Here is a 22,483-nt window from a genome sequence, read left to right as displayed (position 1 = left end):
GTAGCTAGCTACCAACCGGAACATTAAGCTAGCCAAAACCAACAACACAAACAAATGGACTACACAGCTACAGGTAGTAAGTGGAGTTACAAACGGACTATACTAAACAAGTTAAATGTATTTCCTGTGACTAAATGTTTTCCACACACATAGCTACGTGTAGCCTACTTGGACACCAGGTCCCCACATGGAATACCCTGAAGCCACAGGGCTCTTCTCGCAGGCTCTATTTCCAAAGTGGGATCATTGCGAACCGTAGGTCAGGATTTTTTACCTGGTTACATGTACATTGAACAACACAGCGGCTTTTCGGCATGTTTTGTTATTTCTGTATAACAAAAAAATCGACTACGAAGTTGGCTCTTTTACACTGGGGGTTGTCGTAGTAAATATTAAAATGTTATAGCTTGGTCTGACTAAAATCTTGTGCATGACCCATTTTAATGTTAGGAGCTTGTTTTCAGTCAATGCTGTTCCTATGCAAGAACAATGGACAGAGCCAATATCTTCTCAAGGACAACTCCCACGCCACAGGCCACAATCTGGTTGCTCCCCACGAGACTTTCCTTTGAGAACATACACACATTCACACACACATCTCCATGCATACGCACACTCATCCTCATGCCTCACGAGTTACGCACACACACACACTGCACTTCTTTCTACTGGTCGGGTGCCTAGGGCAGAGGACTCTGCCGTGCACAAAATGGGGCTTCTACTCTGGACAGAGCAGACCCGCCTCCTACGCCTCCGGAACCAATCAAGGGACTAGAAGAAGGACCCCTTCCTTTGTGTTGCATTGTATAAAGTAATGCTGAAAACTCTGTTTTTGATCCCTTTTCAACTGTCTCCATAAGAGGCAACTGAAATGGGTCCATGCATGTAGCTTGAGCAGATACCAGCTATCTCTGTGTTTAATAAACTGCCTTTTGCTTAAACATATTCCTCTCCGTCTAGCGTCGTTGGTTCTGTACTTCCTCTCCTGTATGGTTTCACCAACAGGGTCAAGGGGAAAGAATGTTTGTTTTCCCCAATTTGTGGGCGTGGTCGAGGGAAAATCCTTATTATTACGTGAATATCGGTTGCGGTCCAAACGCAAAGTAGACAGCCCTCTGCCCTCAAATTATGTTTTACATTGTCACATCCGAGTGTACCTTAAATGTCCATTGCCCAAGCGAGGGAGAGTGATAATTGGAGAGGCAATGTCCTTGGTGGAAATCTTGAAGTTGAGCCTAAAAACAACATTTTACATTTTTAGTCATTTAGCAGACGCTCTTATCCAGAGTGATTTACAGGAGCAATTAGGGTTAAGTGCCTTGCTCAAGGGCACATCGACATATTTTTCAACTAGTCGGCTCGTGGATTAAAACCAGCGACCTTTCGGTTACTGGTACACCGCTCTTAACCACTAAGCTACCTGTCTCACAACCAACCTAAAGCTATTGTTAGAAATTGCGGAATTCAAATCTGGTATTGGAATAAGAATCAAGAGATCTTCAATCCAAGCTTAATTTAGTATATGCAAAATGTATGTATGATAAGTATGAAGGTTCATATATACGGGTCCACTGAAATACCTCGCAGGGCACTCAGAGAACTAAACCATTGTTTACAGGTTCTTTCTCAAATACTCTGACAGAGAGTTCCCACCTCTTCTGTTGGCCAATCAGAGTAAAGGACTGAGTGTGGTTTAGACTTTACTCAGCCAATCCGTTGGCGCACGGGTTGGTCCCACCCCTTGGCGCTCCACCGTTCCCAGGCATAAGTTGCTATCATAACAACCTGTAGAGTCAGCACCCAAAAGACTGTACGTTCCTACATCCAAGGACGGTTCACAGACAACGGTTCACAGACAACAAAGAGGCGGTGTTCGTATCTGTATGAAATACAAGTCTTATCTGTCCTTCCCCTAACGTTCCACACATGAATCACAGCCTGTTATGTGAAACAATTTATATCAGTATAGTACAAACCTATGCTCCTCATTAATGCATTCCTTATAAGCTATTCATCACTTAAATCCAATTATTAGAAAACAAATCCCAACACTATTGATGTACCTAGCAAGCTAACGTACCTAGCTAGCACTCCAATTATTAGAAAACAAACCCCAACACTATTGATGTACCTAGCAAGCTAACGTACCTAGCTAGCACTCCTGTCAGGTAGTTGCCCAAGCGAGGGAGAGTGATGATCGGAGAGGTAACGTCCTTGGTGGAAATCTTGAAGTTGAGCCTAAAAACAACCAACCTAAAGCTATTGACGTACCTACCAAGCTAACGTAGCTAGCACACCTGTCATATAGCTAGCTACAGTTACCCATAGCTGACTATCTAGTTTTATAGTTTGGTCATATATTCCAATACATTTCAGAATTCCCCAAAATATGTTTATGACGCTAGCTAGCTATGAGTCTGAGCCACTTTGAGAGTCATATTCCCATTTGCCACGGATAAAATCAATGTCATCTATATATATTTTTAGAAAGCTAGCGTTGTAATTTTGTCTCACATGCTGAAAAATTCAGCGTCTTGATTAAATTTGACACTACGTTGCCGCCGGTGTTTGACATGCCACTACAGTTTACATTGAATTGTGGGTCATATAGCCCTTGAGCTAAATAGATGGCCGAGGGGGAAACTGTTGTGAATTGGACCACCCCTTAAGATTGCAATAAAACTGCATCTGGTTTCGACGTGTATTCCCTGAGGGAAAGTGGCTAGTGCCAGGGCTGACGGGGTAAAAAATAGCATGACTGGATCGCAGCTATCGACTCGGAGTATTGAGAATTTTCAAAAATGTTAAGTAGTCTACTGGGTGGGACTTCCTATGGGTTAAGGAAGGATCACATAATTCCATCCAGGTAACAAAGGAGGGATCATCGTGACGTGAGCAAACATTCCATAACTGCAGTTGGGCGAAAATCGCCAACCTTGGCTTTATACCTGTTCAAACAACACAGTTGTTTGCCAACAAATATAAGTTGTAGAAGAAAATTGACTACTTCAAAATGGAGAAGGCTCAATGGCGCTGGGTTGTCACTAGTTACCACAACCACAAAGTTCAAATTGGCTATATCATATTTTTATTTTATTTTTGGTCTTAATAGCGAAGGTGGCCCCCATGTACTTATCACAAACGCCTCATTTGCTAAAAGTTCGCCATAGTGTACAGTGCTCTCCGTTACTCTTTATTGTATCGGTATTAGCACAGTGTACAAGATCCCAATTCTAGCTCCAAGATGGCGGCAATTTTAAAAAACGAAAAAGTCGGTTGTGCTGATTAATAGGCACATTGAATCATGTTGCACGCCATAGTTAAACAATTATGTGTATAGCACTCAACTCAAACGATGACATCATATCTGAATTCCTCCATCTTTATGCACCTTCGCCATTTAAGATTAGGGTTAGGCATGAGGTTAGCAGTGTGGTTAGGTTTAAAATCTAATTTTAAGAAGATAAATTACAGAAATAGGCGTGGGGTTTTATGCCATAATTATGACTTTGTGGTAACTAGTGACGACCATGGCGCTGCCTGTGCTCTCACAGATCCCATAATGGGACAGATACAATGATGCGATGTCTATCTAAGTCTAAATATGCTCACGCCTCATGTCCACCAGATGTGTTCAACTCTGCGTTCCGGCGGAAGTCATTCATTGTCAATGGAGCAGTCCGTAACGCTACGTTGGGGATTCCGTAACGCTACGTTGGGGATTCCGTACTAGGCTGCGATGCGTTCTGTGTTCCGCATGCATTCAATATTTTCAACTCACGCGTTGCTTTACCGTGCAGTGGTACAAACGGAAGTAGACACACAGACTCCAACTAGCTAGCTTTTAGTTAGTTGAAAAGCCAAGCAAGTGTGTCAAGTACAGAAAATCCGGCCTAGACAACCAGAAAAACAAAACGCATATGCATCTGGTGGATTGTATTTCTGACCACACTCGGGTGGCTTGGTTCTGCAAGCTGGGACCCAGCTGCACAAATTGTTTTTATGGTTACAATCAATGAATTATGGATACACTAGATTACTGACAGGGGGCGCTGTTTTGAAGCCGCCATTGTAAAAAATATTTTGGAAGCTATAGAAATGCATTTATTAATGTCTACATTTGTTTTTGCCATGTTTTTCTATTACAGACATCTGAATACTTTTAAATTATATGTGAGCTAAACATAAAAATGAAATCAACATTTTCCTTCAAGTATAATTTGTAGAAAGTACTACTACTACTAATAATAATAATATGCCATTTAGCAGACGCTTTTATCCAAAGCGACTTACAGTCATGTGTGCATACATTTTTAGGTATGGGTGGTCCCGGGGATCGAACCCACTACCCTGGCGTTACAAGCGCCATGCTCTACCAATTGTTACTACAAAAAAAACAACTAATTAATTAAAGAAATGTCCTTGAAACATTTAATTGAAATACTGTAGAATTCCATTCATGCCAATGGAGGACTGCTCCTTCTGGGGAGTGCCAAAGCTTCTCATTGGCCAATACATAGCATCAGTCATCCAGGGTTTATATACATCATTGGTTACTATCCTGAACCTAGAGCAAACTATACTGAACAAAAATATAAAAACGCACAAAAAGCTTATTTCTCAAAAATGTTGTGCACAAATTGGATTACATCCCTGTTAGTGAGCATTTTTCCTTTGCCAAGATAATCCATCCACCTGACAGGTGTGGCATATCAAGAAGCTGATTAAACAGCATGATCATTACACAGGTGCACCTTGTTCTGGGGACAATAAAAGGCCACTCTAAAATGTGCAGTTTTGTCACGCAACACAATGCTCAGACATCTTAAGTTTTGAGCGAGCGTGCAATTGGCATGCTGACTGCAGGAATGTCCACCAGTGCTGTTGCTAGAGAATTGAATGTTAATTTCTCTACCATAAGCTGCCTCCAATGTCGTTTTAGAGAATTTGGCAGTACGTCCAACCAGCCTCACAACCGCAGACCACGTGTAACCAAGCCAGCCCAGGACCTCCACATGCAAGATGGCGCTGACAGACATGGCAGCTCTGCTTCTAGCTCCTAAGCAACTTTGCAGTATTTTTTTTTTGTGTGTGTGAATTATTTCTTACATTATTAGCCCAGAAAGTTTTTTGTGTTAATACATACAGCCGGAAATAACTTTTGGATATCAGAGCGGCGGTTAAATCACCAGCATTACGACCAGGAATACGACTTTCCCGAATTGGATCCTTTGTTCGTACCCACCAGGGCAATTGAACTTATCCCAGAGGCTGCTCCAAGTCACCGCCGGCGGAGAAGAGGTATTCGGAGAGGACTTCTAGTCCGACTCAGGAGGTGGGCACACCATCCACTGCTTCCAAGTATATTACTCTGGACAATAAAGTAGACGAGCTCAGGGCGAGGATCTCCTTCCAGAGAGACATCAGGGACTGTAACATACTCTGTTTCTCAGAATCATGGCTCTCTCGGGATATACTGTCCAAGTCCATACAGCCAGCTGGGTTCTCAGTTCATCGCGCAGACAGGAATAAAGAACTCTCATGGTGACATCCGGCTTCTTCACCTGCAGGATAGTCTGAGACGAGCCACCTGGACAGCTGATGAAACAGGAGTATTTCTGTCTGTAATAAAGCCCTTTTGTGGGGGAAAACTAATTCTGATTGGCTGGGTCTGAGTCCACAGTGGTGGGCTTGGCTCCAAAGTGGGTGGGCCCCTGCCCAATCATGTGAAATCCATAGATTAGGGCCTAATACATTTATTTAAATTGACTGATTTCCTTATATGAACTGTAACTCAGTAAAATCGTTCAAATTGTTGCATGTTGCGTTTATATTTTTGTTCAGTATAGAATGCGGTGAATGTTATCTTGCTTGAATTATGTTAAATGACAAAAATGCAATAATTAATGCATGTTTATTAACAATCTTTTGGGAATGAAGTTCTATTTCAACTCACCTTGAAAACAAAATAACAAGCTAGAAAAACCAAATAGTTTTAATTCCAAGAACAGGATAAACAAATCAAGTTACAGAAAGTAGATCTGAGCTATTTTAAACACACACAAAAATCCCAATATATGTAGGTAGGTGCTGTACATTTGTTCATATAAACGAATACAGATTAACGTAATCTGCAATCCCATTTATTGTTCTAGGATGAGTTTCACAAAGAGCCCCTCGTGGAGCAGGTAAACCTGTGGTCTTCTTCTGAGCGTAATATGGCCCCTGATTCTCCACCCTCCTCCGGAAGTGTGCACTTGTACACTCCCCGTTAAATTGGGCCTAAAGACCGTCATCTTGTCAACTTCCTCCAGAGACGGACATCTTTTAGCTGGAGGCTGTGTCTTTACTTGAATATTCCTGTGAGACAACACAAATCATACAGGTAAAACATGTAATGTACACTGCAAAACAACTGCACAGAGATGGTGGTTGAATAATGTAATGAATAGATACACCCACTCTTTCCCCTCCATGATCATACTTTTTCAAACCTACACCCCTGTGATTTACAGTTGGAAGTCGGAAGTTTACATACACTTTAGCCAACTACATTTAAACTCAGTTCTCTCGCAATTCCTGACATTTAATCCTAGTACAAATTCCCTGTTTTAGGTCAGTTAGGATCACCACTTTATTTTTAAAATGTGAAATGTCAGAATAATTGTAGAGAGAATGACTTATTTCAGCTTTTATTTATTTCATCACATTCCCAGTGGGTCAGAAGTTGACATACACTCAATTAGTATTTGGTAGCATTGTCTTTAAATTGTTTAACTTGGGTCAAACCTGTCGTGTAGCCTTCCACAAGCTTCCCACAATAAGTTGGGTGAATTTTGGCCCATTCCTCCTGACAGAGCTGGTGTAACTGAGTCAGGTTTGTAGGCCTCCTTGCTCGCACACACTTTTTCAGTTCTGGACACAGATTTTCTTTAGGATTGAGGTCAGGGCTTTATGATGGCCACTCCAATACCTTGACTTTGTTGTCCTTAAGCCATTTTGCCACAAATTTGGAAGCATGCTTGAGGTCATTGTCCATTTGGAAGACCCATTTGCAACCAAGCTTTAACTTCCTGAATGATGTCTTGAGATGTTGCTTCAATATATCCACATAATTTTCCTTCCTCATGATGCCATCTATTTTGTGAAGTGCACCAGTCCATCCTGCAGCAAAGCACACCCACAACATGAAGCTGCCACCCCTGTGCTTCACGGTTGGGATGGTGTTCTTCGGCTTGCAAGCCCCCCTTTTTCCTCCAAACATAACGATGGTCATTATGGCCAAACAGTTCTATTTTTGTTTCATCAGACCAGAGGACATTTTTTCAAAAAGTACGATCTTTGTCCCCATGTGCAGTTGCAAACCGTAGTCTGGCTTTTTTATGGCGGTTTTGGAGCAGTGGCTTCTTCCTTGCTGAGCGGCCTTTCAGGTTATGTCGATATAGGACTCGTTTTACTGTGGATATAGATACCTTTGTACCTGTTTCCTCCAGCATCTTCACAAGGTCCTTTGCTGTTGTTCTGGGATTGATTTGCACTTTTCGCACCAAAGTACGTTAATCTCTAGGAGACAGAACGCATCTCCTTCCTGAGCGGTATGACGGCTGCGTGGTCCCATGGTGTTTATACTTGCGTACTATTGTTTGTACAGATGAACGTGGTACCTTCAGGTGTTTGGAAATTGCTCCCAAGGATGACCCAGTCTTGTGGAGGTCTACAATTTGTGGAGGTCTTGGCTGATTTCTTTTGATTTTCCCATGATATCAAGCTGAGTTTGAAGGTAGGCCTTGAAATACATCCACAGGTACACCTCAAATTGACTCAAATGATGTCAATTAGCCTATCAAAAGCTTCTAAAGCCATGACATCATTTTCTGGAATTTTCCAAGCTGTTTAAAGGCACAGTCAACTTAGTGTATGCACACTTCTGACCCACTGGAATTGTGATACAGTGAATTATAAGTGAAATAATCTGTCTGTAAACAATTGTTGGAAAAATTACTTGTGTCATGCACAAAGTAGATGTCCCAACCGACTTGCCAAAACTATAGTTTGTTAACAAGAAATTTGTGGAGTGGTTGCAAAACGAGTTTTAATGACTCCAACCTAAGTGTATGTAAACCTTCGACTTCAACTGTACATGATTTGGTAATAGGGACTATATAAAAGAGCAGTGTCTCTATGCCTATGGTAAAGAAGCATAGAAAACTCAAGTGAGATGATACTGATGAGACTGAACAGGATTCTGGTGCTTTACCATAAACTTCTGATAGTGACAGAGGCTGCTGCAGTGCTGGCTCTTTGCTTCGTCCTCAGTGACATAGATGACTTTACACAGGTTGCAGAAGTAGCCCATGACAGGTTTAATGAATTCCCTTCCTGTAACAAACACATATAGGACGTTAGAAAACATAGTACTGTTCTTCATAAAGAGAATGCTTCTTACTACGGTTCATTGCTGCACAACTTGGTAGTGTTTTCAAAGCAAACAAATAACAGTTGTTTCACTGATGAAAGTGTACCAGACAAGTCTAAAAAGGTCAAAGGTCATTTAGTAATGATTCTTGAAAGGAGCCAAGACAGTAGCCTGGGTGCCAGTCTGATTCTACTCTCTTGCCAACTCTTTATGGAATTGTCATGCCAATGACAGCAACGGGGTTAACAAGAGCACAAACAGATCTGGGACCAGGCTACCATGAGAGTGCAGTGAGGCTATAAATCACATCAAAACACTTACCCACTGGGTTGTTGGGCTGGAATGATGACTCCATACCAGTCTTCATGGAATCTGGTCCTGTTTCCACATTATCCTCCATCTTGGTTTCTACATTATCCTCGGTGCTACAGGCCCGCTTCTCTTCCTCAGCAGCAGGGACAGGGGCATCCTTTTGGACTTCACAGTTAGAGGATTTGTCAGTATTCACTGGAGACGCTCCTCTGTCCTCCTTGTCACAGTGTTTGGCTGGCTCAGGCGATTGTTTACTACACTGTTCAGAGTCTACTTGTCGTGCCGTCTTCTCTTTAGTCTTCTCGTTCTTCTCTTTAGTCTTCTCGTCCTTCTCTTTAGTCTTCTCGTCCTTCTCTTTAGTCTTCTCGTCCTTCTCTTTAGTCTTCTCGTCCTTCTCTTTAGTCTTCTCGTCCTTCTCTTTAGTCTTCTCGTCCTTCTCTTTAGTCTTCTCGTCCTTCTCTTTAGTCTTCTCGTCCTTCTCTTTAGTCTTAAAGAACTGTTCTGACCCGGTAGCTGAGAGCTCTTTCCCCTGTTCTGACCGAGTAGCTGAGAGCTCTTGGATCAAGTCCTCAGCACTCTCCTGCTGTTTCTCTCCACATGTCTCCCCTACCGCTTCCTCCCCTACCTCCTCTCCCTCTTCCTCCCCTCCCTCTTCCTCCTCCCCTACCTCTTCCTCCCCTCCCTCTTCCTCCCCTACCTCTTCCTCCCCTACCGCCCCTACCTCTTCCTCCCCTACCTCCTCTCCCTCTTCCTCCTCTACCTCCCCTCCCTCTTCCTCCCCTACCGCCCCTACCTCTTCCTCCCCTACCGCCCCTACCTCTTCCTCCTCTCCCTCCTCCTCCCCTACCTCTTCCTCCCCTACCCCTTCCTCCTCTTCCTCCCCTACCTCTTCCTTCCCTACCGCCCCTACCTCTTCCTCCCCTACCGCCCCTCCCTCTTCCTCCTCTCCCTCTTCCTCCTCCTCCCCTACCTCTTCCTCCTCTTCCTCCCCTACCCCTTCCTCCTCTTCCTCCCCTACCCCTTCCTCCTCTTCCTCCCCTACCTCTTCCTCCCCTCCCTCTTCCTCCCCTACCTCCCCTCCCTCTTCCTCCTCCTCCTCTCCCTCCCCCTCCTCCTCCTCTCCCTCCCCTACCTCCTCTTCCTCCTCTCCCTCCTCTTCCTCCTCTCCCTCCTCTTCCTCCTCTCCCTCTTCCTCCTCCTCTTCCTCTCCCTCTTCTCCCATGTCAGAGTTCTCCTCCCCATACACTGCCACCCCCTCCATGTCGCCGTCCTCTCCAATCACCTCCACCCCCTCCATGGCTCCATTCTCCTGGCTGTCCTGGGTCTCAGTTTCTTGCTTGCTCTGGTCAGTCTTGTCGACAGCCTCTTCGGACTTCTCCATCACATTGGAGGACTGGGATGGGGTCTTATCCTTGGTGGGAGGTTGTGAGCGAGTGGATGTGGAAGTGGGAGATACCTTGTCCTTCTTGGGGTCTGTTTTACAAGAACCTGGGGTCTTCTCACTGGAGACCCTCTCTTTAGTATGGGAGCGAGGGCTTCTGGAGGACCGGCTGGAGCTCTGTTTTCTGGGGGACCTTGGCCTGCTTTTACCCCCATCGTTTGATTTCACTCCATCTTTAAGACAGTTGCTTTTCCTCTCTCTACTCCTCATCCTCCTCCTCATCCTCTTCCTCCTCCTCTTCCTCCTCTTTGAGTAGTTTGGGGAATCTCTCCTGGGGCTGAGGGACCACCTTTTGGGGCTCGGGGTTCTCTTCCTCTTACATCTGTCTGAAGACTTCCTGCTCCGGTCTGAAGACTTCCTGTCCGAAGACTTCCTCTCAGACATGGTCCTGCATGATGGGATGGAAAGACAGTTCACAGACAACACTTTTATTCCCATGTTTTCTGGCTTTTACAGAGTTTAAATTAACTGTTTCCCTTTTAATACAGTGGTTATAACAGTGACATCTACAGTGTCTGACAGTCTGAACTCAGAAGCCCTAATCAATGCATGTTTGCATGCAAAACAAAAGGTAATAGCACAACGGGAACGCATCAACTTACCGAAGTGTATTATACTCTGATGAGAAGGCCACTTTAATATGCATCCCATCTATTTTCAGGTATTTGGACGCATGGTGTCCAACCAGATTCTGTGCATCCAGTGCATTTGTCATTTCCACAAATGCCTACGAGGACAGAACACACTGTAAGCAAATTATAGTATACTATAACGCAGACCAAAACAGTTGAAAGCAAAATGCTGTTTAATACCTGCGTAGGTAAGAATAGAGAGTGCTCCACAGGTCCAAATCCTTTAGCTACGGCCAGCAACGCTCTCTTCCATGCGGCAGACTCTTTACCAGGAGGCACAGGGGAAAAGCTCAACACCCGGGAACTCTATACAGACATAAATGTATTTATTCAACTCATTGAATAACACTCTGTGTGTGTGTGTGTGTGTGTGTGTGTGTGTGTGGTTGTTTTAGGGAAAATCGTATCCTCAATTACCCCTTTAACCAAATGTAACAAAAATTGTGTCAATTAATTAATCTTGTAAAATGTACCTGCAGGAAATTAAATGTTGAAGAGACAGAGAAGGTGACTTGTCCTCCTTTCACCATCACTGGGCTACTGAGGTAGTACGTCACAATATCATCGGCCTGCTTAGTTGAGCCCATCTCCACAAACGCCTGAAGATGCAGTGTTTACAAGAACCATCAAAACATTATTACTAGAATGGAAATCCCTATTCCAAGTCAATGAGGTCATAATGGGTGGAGGTTCTATTTCTATGATTAGAACATTACTGTAAGATTTTTTTAAAATTATAATTCAGTCAATGCAAGACTTCTTACCCATTTCATATGAATTGAAAACACAGATACAGTCGTATGAAAAAGTTTGGGCACCCCTCTGAGGCTGCATAACAATTTACTCTGTCATCACAGAAAATGATCACAGTGGCATGCCATTCATTTTCTAATAAAAGCTGAGTACTGAGGTATTGTCCAGACAAAGATTTTTAGTGAAGCAATATTAAGTTGTATGAAATTAAATCAGATGTGAAAAAAAGAGGCTATGCAGAAATTTGGGCACCCTTGTCATTCTGTTGATTTGAATACCTGTAACTACTTAGCACTGATTAATTGGAACACACAATTGGTTTGGTGAGCTCATTAAGCCTTGAACTTCATAGACAAGTGCATCCAATCATGAGAAAAAGTATTTAAGGTGGCCAATTGCAAGTTGTTGTTCTCTTTGACTCTCCTCTGAAGAGTGGCAACATGGGGGCCTCAAAACAACTCTCAAATGACCTGAAAACAAAGATTGTTCAACATTATGGTTTAGGGGAAGGCTACAAAAAGCTATCGCAGAGATGTAAGCTGTCAGTGTCCACTGTGAGGAACATAGTGAAGAAATGGAAGACCACAGGCACAGTTCTTGTTAAGGCCAGAAGTGGCAGGCCAAGTAAAATATCGGAGAGGCAAAGGCGAAGGATGGTGAGAACGGTCAAAAACAGCCCACAGACCACCTCCAAAGACCTACAACATCATCTTGCTGCAGATGGTGTCACTGTGCATCGTTCAACAATTCAGCGCACTTTGCACAAGGAGAAGCTGTATGGGAGAGTGATGCGGAAGAAGCCTTTTCTGCACACACGCCACAAACAGAGTCGCTTGAGGTATGCAAACGCACATTTGGACAAGCCAGCTTCATTTTGGAATAAGGTGCTGTGGACTGATGAAACTAAGATTGAGTTATTTGGTTATAACAAGGGGCGTTATGCATGGCGGCAAAAGAACACAGCGTTCCAAGAAAAACACTTGCTACCCACAGTAAAATTTGGTGGGGGTTCCATCATGCTGTGGGGCTGTGTGGCCAGTGCCGGTACTGGGAATCCTGTTAAAGTTGAGGGTCGCATGGATTCCACTCAATATCAGCAGATTCTTGGGAGTAATGTTGAAGAATCAGTCACAAAGTTGAAGTTACGCCGGGGCTGGATATTTCAACAAGACAACGACCCAGAACACTGCTCAAAATCTACCCAGGCATTTGTGCAGAGGAACAAGTACAATGTTCTGGAATGGCCATCCCAGTCCCCAGACCTGAATATCATTGAGAATCTGTGGGATGATTTGAAGCGGGCTGTCCATGCTCGGTAACCATCAAACCTAACTGAAGTGGAGATGTTTTGTAAGGAGGAATGGTCCAAAATACCTTCATCCAGAATCCAGACACTCATTAGAGGCTATAGGAAGCGTCTAGAGGCTGTTATTTTAGCAAAAGGAGGCTCTACTAAATATTGATGTGATTTTTCTGTTGGGGTGCCCAAATTTATGCACCTGTCTAATTTCGTTTTGATGCATATTGCACATTTTCTGTTAATCCAATAAACCTCATTTCACTACTGAAATATTACTGTGTCCATCAGTTATTTGATAGATCAAAATGAAATTGCTGATCCAAACACCCAATTATTTATAAATGGAAATCATGGAAATTGTCAGGGGTGCCCAAACTTTTTCATCGGACTGTATTAGGTCTTTGAATAGATACATGACAAACAGACAACTAGTCCTCTTACCAAAGCAGGGAACATGATGATTTTCACAACTTCCCCAAACGGTTTAATCAGGTCCTTCAAACCATCTTCGTTGAGACACTGGGCGGTAAATTTGGCACAAACCACTTTGCCACTCCCCTGGAGCATAGAGGTAAGTAAACAGACAATGTGAAACTAAAAAAGGTGAAAACTAATAACAGTAATTCATCAGAAGAGCAAGAAGAAAGAAAAACAATACCTTTGTAACATTAGTCTTAGAGTCGATGCTTTTTCTAGAGCTGCTACTTGTCGGTTTATCTACAGGACAATATAAAAGGTAAGTTACTTGCACGTTAATATGTTATGGCCACGTTATAATAATAATAAATAATTACAATCGGACATACTCGCAACAAATGGTCGTGTGGCTTAGTTAGTAGAGCATGGCGCTAACTAACGCCAGAGTTGTGGGTTCAATTCAAAATAAGAAAATGTATGCTTGATAAAAGCGTCTGCTAAATGGCATCAGAAAGTATTCACACCCCTTGACTTTTTCCACATTTTGTTGTTGTTACAGCCTGAATTTAAAATGGATTAAACTGAGATTTCGTCACTGGCCTGCACACATTACAGCCCCACAGGGAAGGTGTCATAATACCCATAAAACTTAGCGGTCAAACAGGGAAATGGTTCCAATCGTTTTTCCACCATACATTTTTCCCATAGGGGATTTTAGAAACACTTAAAATAAGGGCTGTGTTTTGTGTAGGCTTACCCTGGAGTGATGTTTTGATAACCATGTAAATCTCTCTCGGACAAGGTGACTTACAAATATATGCGGATTCATTTACTCTCAGATTCGAAAACGCTAATTAGCTTCAACGTAGACATAATGCAAGACTAAAAATCCCTGCACATCATCTCTAGCTGACACCTTTGCTAACAGGTATTGTGTTAATTTAAAACTTGCACAAGACAGTTAACAGAATTGTCAATTTAAAGAGATTTAGCCAATTTATTAATTACTACATTTAGCTAACATTAGATAGTTAATCCAGAGATTCTTACCTTTTCCTCGATTCGGCAGTCTCATCCAGATCATGGCATTTGTAGCTCTTTATGATAGCCACATTAGCATTTCATTTTTGAAGAGTAAATACAGGCGAATATATTGATGAAAGTCACCTTGTCCGAGAGAGATTTACACAGTTATCAAAACGTCACGCCAGGGTTACGCCTACACGAAACACAGCCCTTATTTTAAGTGTTTCTAAAATTCTCTATGTGAAAAATGAATGGTGGAAAAACGATTGGAACCATATCCTTGTTTGACCGCTAGGTTTTATGGGTATTATGACTTCTACTGTGGTACTCTATACCCCATAATGTCAAAGTGGAATTATGTTAATTATAAGTATTCCACCCCTTTGTTGTGGCAAGGCTAAATAAGTTAAGGAGTAAAAATGTGCTTAACAAGTCACATAGGTTGCATAGACTCATTCTGTGTTCAATAATAGTGGTTAATATGCATACAATTATCTGTAAGGTCCCTCAATTGAGTAGTGAATTTCAAGCACAGATTCAACCACAAAGACCAGGGAGGTTTTCCAACGCCTCGCAAAGAAGGGCACCTATTGGCAGATGGGTGAAAATTTAAAAAAAGCAGACATTGAATATCCCTTTGAGCATGGTGAAGTTATTAATTACACTTTAGATGATGTATCAATACACCCAGTCACTACAAAGATACAGGCGTCTCTCCTAACTCAGTTGGAGAGGAAAGAAACCGCTCAGGGATTTCAACATGAGGCCAATGGTGACTTTAAAACAGTAACAGAGGTACACTTACCAAATATACACTTACCAAGTTGCTTACCAAGATGACATTGAATGTTCCTGAGTGGCCTAGTTACAGTTTTGACTTAAATCGTCTTGAAAATCTATGGCAATACTTGAAAATGGAAGTCTAGTAATGATCTAACTTGACAGATTGAATAATTTCTTCAAGAATAATGTGCAAATATTGTACAATCCAGGTACGCAAAGCTCTTAAAGAGACTTACCCAGAAAAACTCACAGCTGTAAATCGCTTCCAAAGGTGATTCTAACATGTATTGACTCAGGGATGTGAATACTTATGTAAATTAGATATTTCTGTATTTCATTTTCAAAAAATGTGCTAACATTTCAAAAAACATGTTTTCACTTTGTCATTACAGGGTATTGTGTGTAGATGGGTGAGCTATACAAATATTTAATCCATTTTGAATTTAGGCTGTAATACAACAACATTTAGAGTAAGTCAAGGAGTATGAATCCTTTCTGAAGGCACTGTATTATGTACAGCGGAAAGTATTCAGACCCCTTCCCTTTTTCCACATTTTGTTACGTTACAGCCTTATTCTAAAATTGATTAAATAAAATAAATGTCCTCATCAAACTACACACAGTACCCCATAATGACAAAGCGAAAACAGGTTAAGAAATGTTTGCAAATGTATTAAAAATAAAAAACAGAAATACCTTATTTACAAAAGTATTCAGACCCTTTGCTATGAGACTAAATTGAGCTCAGGTGCATCCTGTTTCTATTGATCATCCTTGATGTCTCTACAACTTGATTGGAGTCCACCTGTGGTAAATTCAATTGATTGGACATGATTTGGGAAGGCACACACCTGTCTATATAAGATCCCACAGTTGACAGTGCATGTCAGAGCAAAAACCAAGCCATGAGGTCGAAGGAATTGTCCGTAGAGCACCAAGACAGGATTGTGTCGAGGCACAGATCTGGGGAAAGGGTACCAAAGTACCAAAAACCTTCTGCAGTATTGAAGTTCCCTAAGAACACAGTGGCCTCCATCATTCTTAAATGGAAGAAGTTTGGAACCACCAAGACTCTTCCTAGAGCTGGCCACCCGGCCAAACGGAGCATTCGGGGGAGAAGGGCCTTGTTCAGGGAGGTGACCAAGAACCCGATGGTCACTGACAGAGCTCCAGAGTTCCTCTGTGGAGATGGGAGAACCTTCCAGAAGGACAACCATCTCTGCAGCACTCCACCAATTTTACATTTAAGTCATTTAGCAGACGACTTACAGGAGCAATTAGGGTTAAGTGCCTTGCTCAAGGGCACATCAACAGATTTTTCATCTAGGCGGCTCGGGGATTAGAACCAGCGATCTTTCGGTTACTGGCACAACGCTCTTAACCACTAAGCTACCTGCCAATCAGGCCTTTATGGTTGAGTAGCCAGACCGAAGCCACTCCTCAGTAAAAGGCACGACAGCCCGCTTGGAGTTAGCCAAAAGGCACCTAAAGGACTCTCGGACCATGAGAAACAAGATTCTCTGGTCTGATGAAACCAAGATTGAACTCTTTGGCATGAATGCCAAGCGTCACATCTGGAGGAAACCTGGCACCATCCCTACGGTGAAGCATGGTGGTGGTAGCATCATGCTGTGGGGATGTTTTTCAGAGGCAGGGACTGGGAGACTAGTCAGGATCGAGGGGAAGATGACCGGACCAAATTACAGAGAAAACCTGCTCCAGAGCACTCAGGACCTCAGACTGGGGCGAAGGTTCACCTTCCAACAGGACAACGACCATAAGCACACAGCCAGAACAATGCAGGAGTGGCTTCGGGACAGGTCTCTGAATGTCCTTGAATGGCCCAGCCAGAGCCCGGACTTGAACCTGATTGAACATCTCTGGAGAGACCTGAAAATAGCTGTGCAGCGACGCTCCCCATCCAACCTGACAGAGCTTGAGAGGATCTGCAGAGAAGAATGGGAGAAACTCCCCAAATACAGGTGTGCCAAGCTTGTAGCGTCATACCCAAGAAGACTTGAGGCTGTAATCGCTGCCAAAGGTGCTTAAACAAAGTACTGAGTGAAGGGTCTGAATACTTATGTCAATGTAATAAAAAATAGTTTAATTTGCACAAATAAAAAAAAAAGTTTTTACTTTGTCATTATGGGGTATTGTGGTGTAGATTGATGAGGGGGGAGGGGGAAACAATTTAATCAATTTTAGAATAAGGCTGTAACGTAACAACATGTGGAAAAAGTCAAGGGGTCTGAATACTTTCCCTGTATAGGCACGCTAATGCAGTGAGTTTACCCAAGTAGTTAATCGATTTATGGGAAGGTCCACCTGTCTTCTCTTCAACTCTCTGTCTCTCTGTGTGGTCATCACCACTGAAGGGATTAAAAGGCCTGTAGTTAGGATCTATTCTTCATTAATACTAAGCACATACACACAGAGAGATATGCACTCACTTTCTGGCGGTCTGCATCCGGCAATCCCACTCAGGATACCTAAACGTAGGCACAGGGAGAAGAGATGGAATGATAAAAAGCTGGACAATTTAGGAACTTAATCCATTGAAACTAGGCCTATTACAATATCAATACTGACAGAATGAGTTTGAAATGTCATGCTAGTGAGTAGAGAACTGGAAAAACAACTTGAGTATGTGATTACTCACATTCGAAGAAGTGTGAGCTGTCCGTCTGCATGTTGAGTTCCATTGGCGTGTGCAAACCAGTACTGCAAAAAAAGCAAATAAAACATGTTATTTTGACTAGTTGTTCATATTTAAGATACTGCTACGTATGTTAGAACACATAGCCTATGCATTAACTGTATATTATTAGTGGCACAAATAGGCTTCAGATTGATACACTTTGGACCCTTTCACACACATGAACCTACCTGAGACCCAGATAATGCAGATTCAACAGAAATAAGAGGAAGTAAGCTACTTACCTTTTCAGAGAGCACGGTAATATCACAGAGAGAGCACGAATAAGGAAACGTTTGGGGGATTTCTCCGTGAAAGTCAAAAGCAGCCTTCTTGGTGGGAGTGTTGCCAGAGGTGGCCATCTTTGTGACAACTGGGCGTGGTCTGTAGTCTGTAGTTGTAGCAGATGAGTACCTGTAATCTACTTCTGGTTGGGACAAGTTGGGGGGTTTCCGGCTGTTGTTGCTTCCTCCTTGGGCCGTGCTGTAAGTGGACCTAGGAGTTTCGTAACTTCTGGGAGTTTCTTTACCATAGTGGTAGTCCACAACTCGGACAGGGACAGGTTCCACGCGAGAGCATGTGTACTGCATCGGGTTGCCATGCCAATCTAGTTTCCAGGGCTCAGCCTGTTCTGTTGGAAGAAGTTGGGATGGGGGAAGAGAGGGGTGGGGGTCCAACAGGTAGTCTAATGGCTGAGAACGACTCCAGTCACCCTGCTCCCACAAACGGCCTGGAGGCAGGGTAGCAGGGGGGGGGCGAGATTTGGCAGGGGGGTAAGAGATCATAGCTGGATGTGGAGGCTGCTGTGTCGACCTGTTCTTCTTGATCTCCTGGAGCAGACGTGGTAGGTTCTCCACGGTGATGACATCCTCAGGCATCTCGGCTAGTAGAGACAAGTCTTTGGGCTCGAGCCCACAGCTGCTCAGGAGGGTCAGAGTTTGGTCTGACCTGCTTCGTGAGGAAGAGTAAGGGTCTGACCGGCTTAGTGAGGAGGAGTAAGGGGACTCGGTGGCAGCGGGGGCTCTGGATGACGAGGAAGGGTAGGATGGTATTGTGGAATGAGATGGTGGCTCCTGGGACGATCTGTTAACATTATGACTGTGGTCTCCAGGGCGCAGGTGATCTGGAGAGTCGAAAGAGCTGGCTCTTAGATCTTTAGCTGGTAGTGGTCGTCTGTAGGAGTAGTTGTGAGACATGCTGGAACTGGAAGGTAAACTTATCGAATCTCTGTTGAGAAAGTTGCCAGTGAAGAGATGAGGGGTCAAAGAAGCAATCTAGGGAATATGGATTCAATACTTGGAAACCGGGCGTCGGGGCCTATCTTGACTGTTACTGATTCATTGTAGGTGTGACATGCTGGCGATAACCGACAGGCCTAGCCGGAACCGTCATATAGATGACGTTAGCTAGATAACTAACGTTAACTGGCTAATACTGGCTGAACGTTAGTTAGCTCTGGGAAGGCGCCTAACCATGGGCCTGAAAGGGTTGCTCATGCAAGTGATAACAATTACATAGATAGCTAGATGCATATTGGAAGGGCCATCTAAATACCAAAAAGCTCTTAAAAGCATAATGTTACATTTACTTGAAACGAAACGGACACTAGCTGAGCTAACAAAACTAACGTTCAAGTCAGCTAGCTAACTTCCTCTCACGTTAGCTCGACAACTAGCAATTTTTTTTGGAAAGATCATTTGTGAATAGATATAAATATCGGCATATACGTATATTCGTTAAGTATCTTACCGAAACCTGTATCGAAGTAGCTAGCTAGCTTCCCAGGCATCTGAACCGGAAGTAAAAGGTAAACGACCCCCCCATTTTTTAAAATAATTATATATATATGTGTAGGGTGTGTTCGTAAATTAAATCTGGAGTGCCAGAGTATCCTCTGGCCGGACGTAAATTCAGAGCGTTCACACTGGACCCTCTGGCTTCACAACGGCAGTCAAGCACCCAAGCTATCTGGCAAACGTTGGCTAGCTTGCTACTTCCAGACACAAATGAGAGAACACCTCACTCTGACCATTTTACTCGGCCTAGGAGAGCTGTTTTCATGTTATTCAGAGCGTCGGTGACTGTAACTGTGCTGCTGGCAACAATTTAATTACGCTTTTTTACTGACGTTGCAAACGTTTACTGACACCTGCCATATTCAATCGGTGTTGAGCGTTCGTAAATTCATCAGTTATTCTGCCTCTCTCAGACGAGAGTACTCTGAAATCGGAGTATATAGCCAGAGAGAATTTACGAACGCACTCGTAAAAGTCTTGCGGTCTGTTTACTATATAAAACACGAGTATGAATTTATCAGGGGGCCATGTTTTGTTGTGAAATCACAAAATATATAGTCCATCAACATTTATTTTCAAATACTTTTAAGAAAAAATATTATTTGGGGGTAGTTTTGTACAATACTTTTGGTGCGTTTTTATACAGTAGTTTTCCTTTTAGGTGTATAAAAAAAAAAAGTCTACATCTACATGGCAGTAGGATATCAAGCACCAGGCTCTGGAAGATAATGGCAGGAAGCAGAGAAGAAATGAAAATAAAATCTAAAATAAGCCTGGCATTTCAGGCTCTGAAAAGCAAGTAAAACGTATTACACATACAAATATAAGAGACATCCATTATAAAGTAGGTAATCTATCTCTTATAACATCCAGTTATATAACCAGGCTAAGATATTAAATATTAATCTCATAGCAAACTGCATTTCAACAAAAGGAGACTGTATAAAGAAATATGTTCTCTGAATTCATAATGCAAACCAAGATCTAATGAAAAATACATCTTGTGATTTTGAGACGAACCACTACTTTTGATTGAACAGAAAAGTATTATTTGATGGGGCAGGTATGTTAGAACTACTTACATAACATAGGCCTACAATATTCAAATAGGAAATAAAAGTAAAAAGTATTCTGGCTCCTACACTGTTTTTACATTCAGAAGAGTTACAACAAACATATGATTTATATACACAACATTATTCAAAACTTTAAACATGCAGGGCTGGCTGGAAAACTTTGGCAACACATTAAGTGCAACAGAACTCCAATAGATCTTCCTACACTGGCTTCAGTGTGGACAGATGATTTGTTCATCAGAGGACTAGTCTCAGTGCTTCAACCCTGGTACGAATTCTTGTGCTTCAGGGTTCAAATTGCTGTTGACCTAAAGAGAGAAAAACATTAGGGAAAATGTAATCAAAGCTTACAGAGATGATTCAATCCAAACAAATTGAGATATCATAGGCCTAGGCCTACTCTTAGTAAAGTATGTTCCAGCCTGTGCTATCTTGCCAACTCCTCATGGCAAACAAGACAAAAATCATACTTTATACGTATGCTAAAATGTTTATTATATTCTACTGAGCCATTTACTTTATGTTCGTATTCTTATATTTTATTATTTATTATTATTGTTGCATTGTTGAGAAGGAACCTGCAAGTAAGCATTTCATTGGACGGTGTATCCTTTGTGTATCCCGTACATACGACTACTAAAACTTTAAATGTGGTGGCAAGATAGCACATACATATCTGGGACTAGGCTAGCCTCAGAAACACAGGCTTTTCATGAGTCGACGAGACAAGATTTGGAAGGATGGCCACACGAGACTAGCCTGGCGAGCCACCTGATCCTGCGCATGAATGGTTCCCTACACGCAGTGGTAATCGGTCTGGCATTTACGAGGCTAACGTGAGACTAGGACTAGGCCAACTAAAATGTCTATTTTCCACAGACTTTACTTCAATGAGACCTGGACAAACAAAACCACTGAAACATTTACCGCCAGGCCGTCGACGATTGCTGTGTCACAGAGGACCAGTAGGTTGAGTTGGTCCTGCAGCTGACCGAGGGTTGGAGGGAGATCTCTGGCTGGGATGAACCATTCATTTTCCTCTTCCGCCAACATCTCCTGGAAACACTGCTCAATGAACTCCTCCTCCCACAGCTCCTCCTCAATCTGGGGACAAAGCATTCAAAATAATTTAGACACCCACTCTTTGCAAAACACTGTAAATTATTGAAATGATACATTGCTATTACAAAAACAGGTATTTCTTTGTGTGTGGTACAGGCATGAAATATTAAATAAACTAGCTACCTAATCTAGTACGTAATCAATAGACAGAATAAGTAGAGTACCTGTCTGTTGAATTCCTCCTCGTTCTCCATCCACATGTATTCAGCAAAGGGATTGTCATCATTGATGAACTGTCCATGTAGGATAAATTCGCTGTTGTTGAGGCTTGGGTTGTTGTTGACGCGACTTGGGTCTTTCATTTTGTCTGTAACAAAGACGAGGTAAGTTAGCTATATCTGCAAAAACAGACCAACAGGAATACGACAATATTTCAGAACACAGTAATAATAAGACACAAAACGACTCGGGGGGGAAAACACAGTACAGTTCAAAATGATAGCTACACTGTGATTATAGTTAACTACAGAAACGTGTCCGCCTTTGTTAAAACGACTCGATATAAAGGCTAAAAAGCAGCAAGTAGGGACACTCATTTCTGTTTTTTTTAATGGACCACAGCAATGTCATATAAACGTTAAGTTATATTTCATAACGGTCAAATTACCAGGCGAAGGTTCAAAAGCTGGAAGTGTCAGTTACTCTTGTTTCTTTCGAACTCTTACTTCCGAGACAGTGAAAAACAATGGCCGCTGAGTGTTTGTTTGTTTACAT

General features: G+C 42.6%; 1 protein-coding gene across 1 annotated transcript; it reads right to left on the bottom strand.

Annotated features, from left to right (window-relative positions):
* Positions 1–20,124: 20,124 nt before the first annotated feature.
* On the bottom strand, positions 20,125–22,475 carry LOC121530761 (polyadenylate-binding protein-interacting protein 2). The gene is made up of 4 exons (XM_041835985.2): positions 22,377–22,475; positions 21,934–22,076; positions 21,575–21,751; positions 20,125–20,955 (listed from the first exon to the last, which is right to left on the bottom strand). The coding sequence occupies exons 2-4, from the start codon at positions 22,069–22,071 to the stop codon at positions 20,899–20,901; spliced, it is 372 nt and encodes a 123-aa protein (XP_041691919.1). The 5' UTR covers positions 22,072–22,076; positions 22,377–22,475; the 3' UTR covers positions 20,125–20,898.
* Between the last annotated feature and the right edge of the window lie 8 nt (positions 22,476–22,483).

This window comes from Coregonus clupeaformis, chromosome 2 (genome assembly GCF_020615455.1).
Source record: "Coregonus clupeaformis isolate EN_2021a chromosome 2, ASM2061545v1, whole genome shotgun sequence".
NCBI classification, from domain to species: domain Eukaryota; kingdom Metazoa; phylum Chordata; class Actinopteri; order Salmoniformes; family Salmonidae; genus Coregonus; species Coregonus clupeaformis.
The sequence above is the reverse complement of the archived record's forward strand: the minus strand, read 5'-3'. Positions and strand labels throughout refer to the sequence as shown.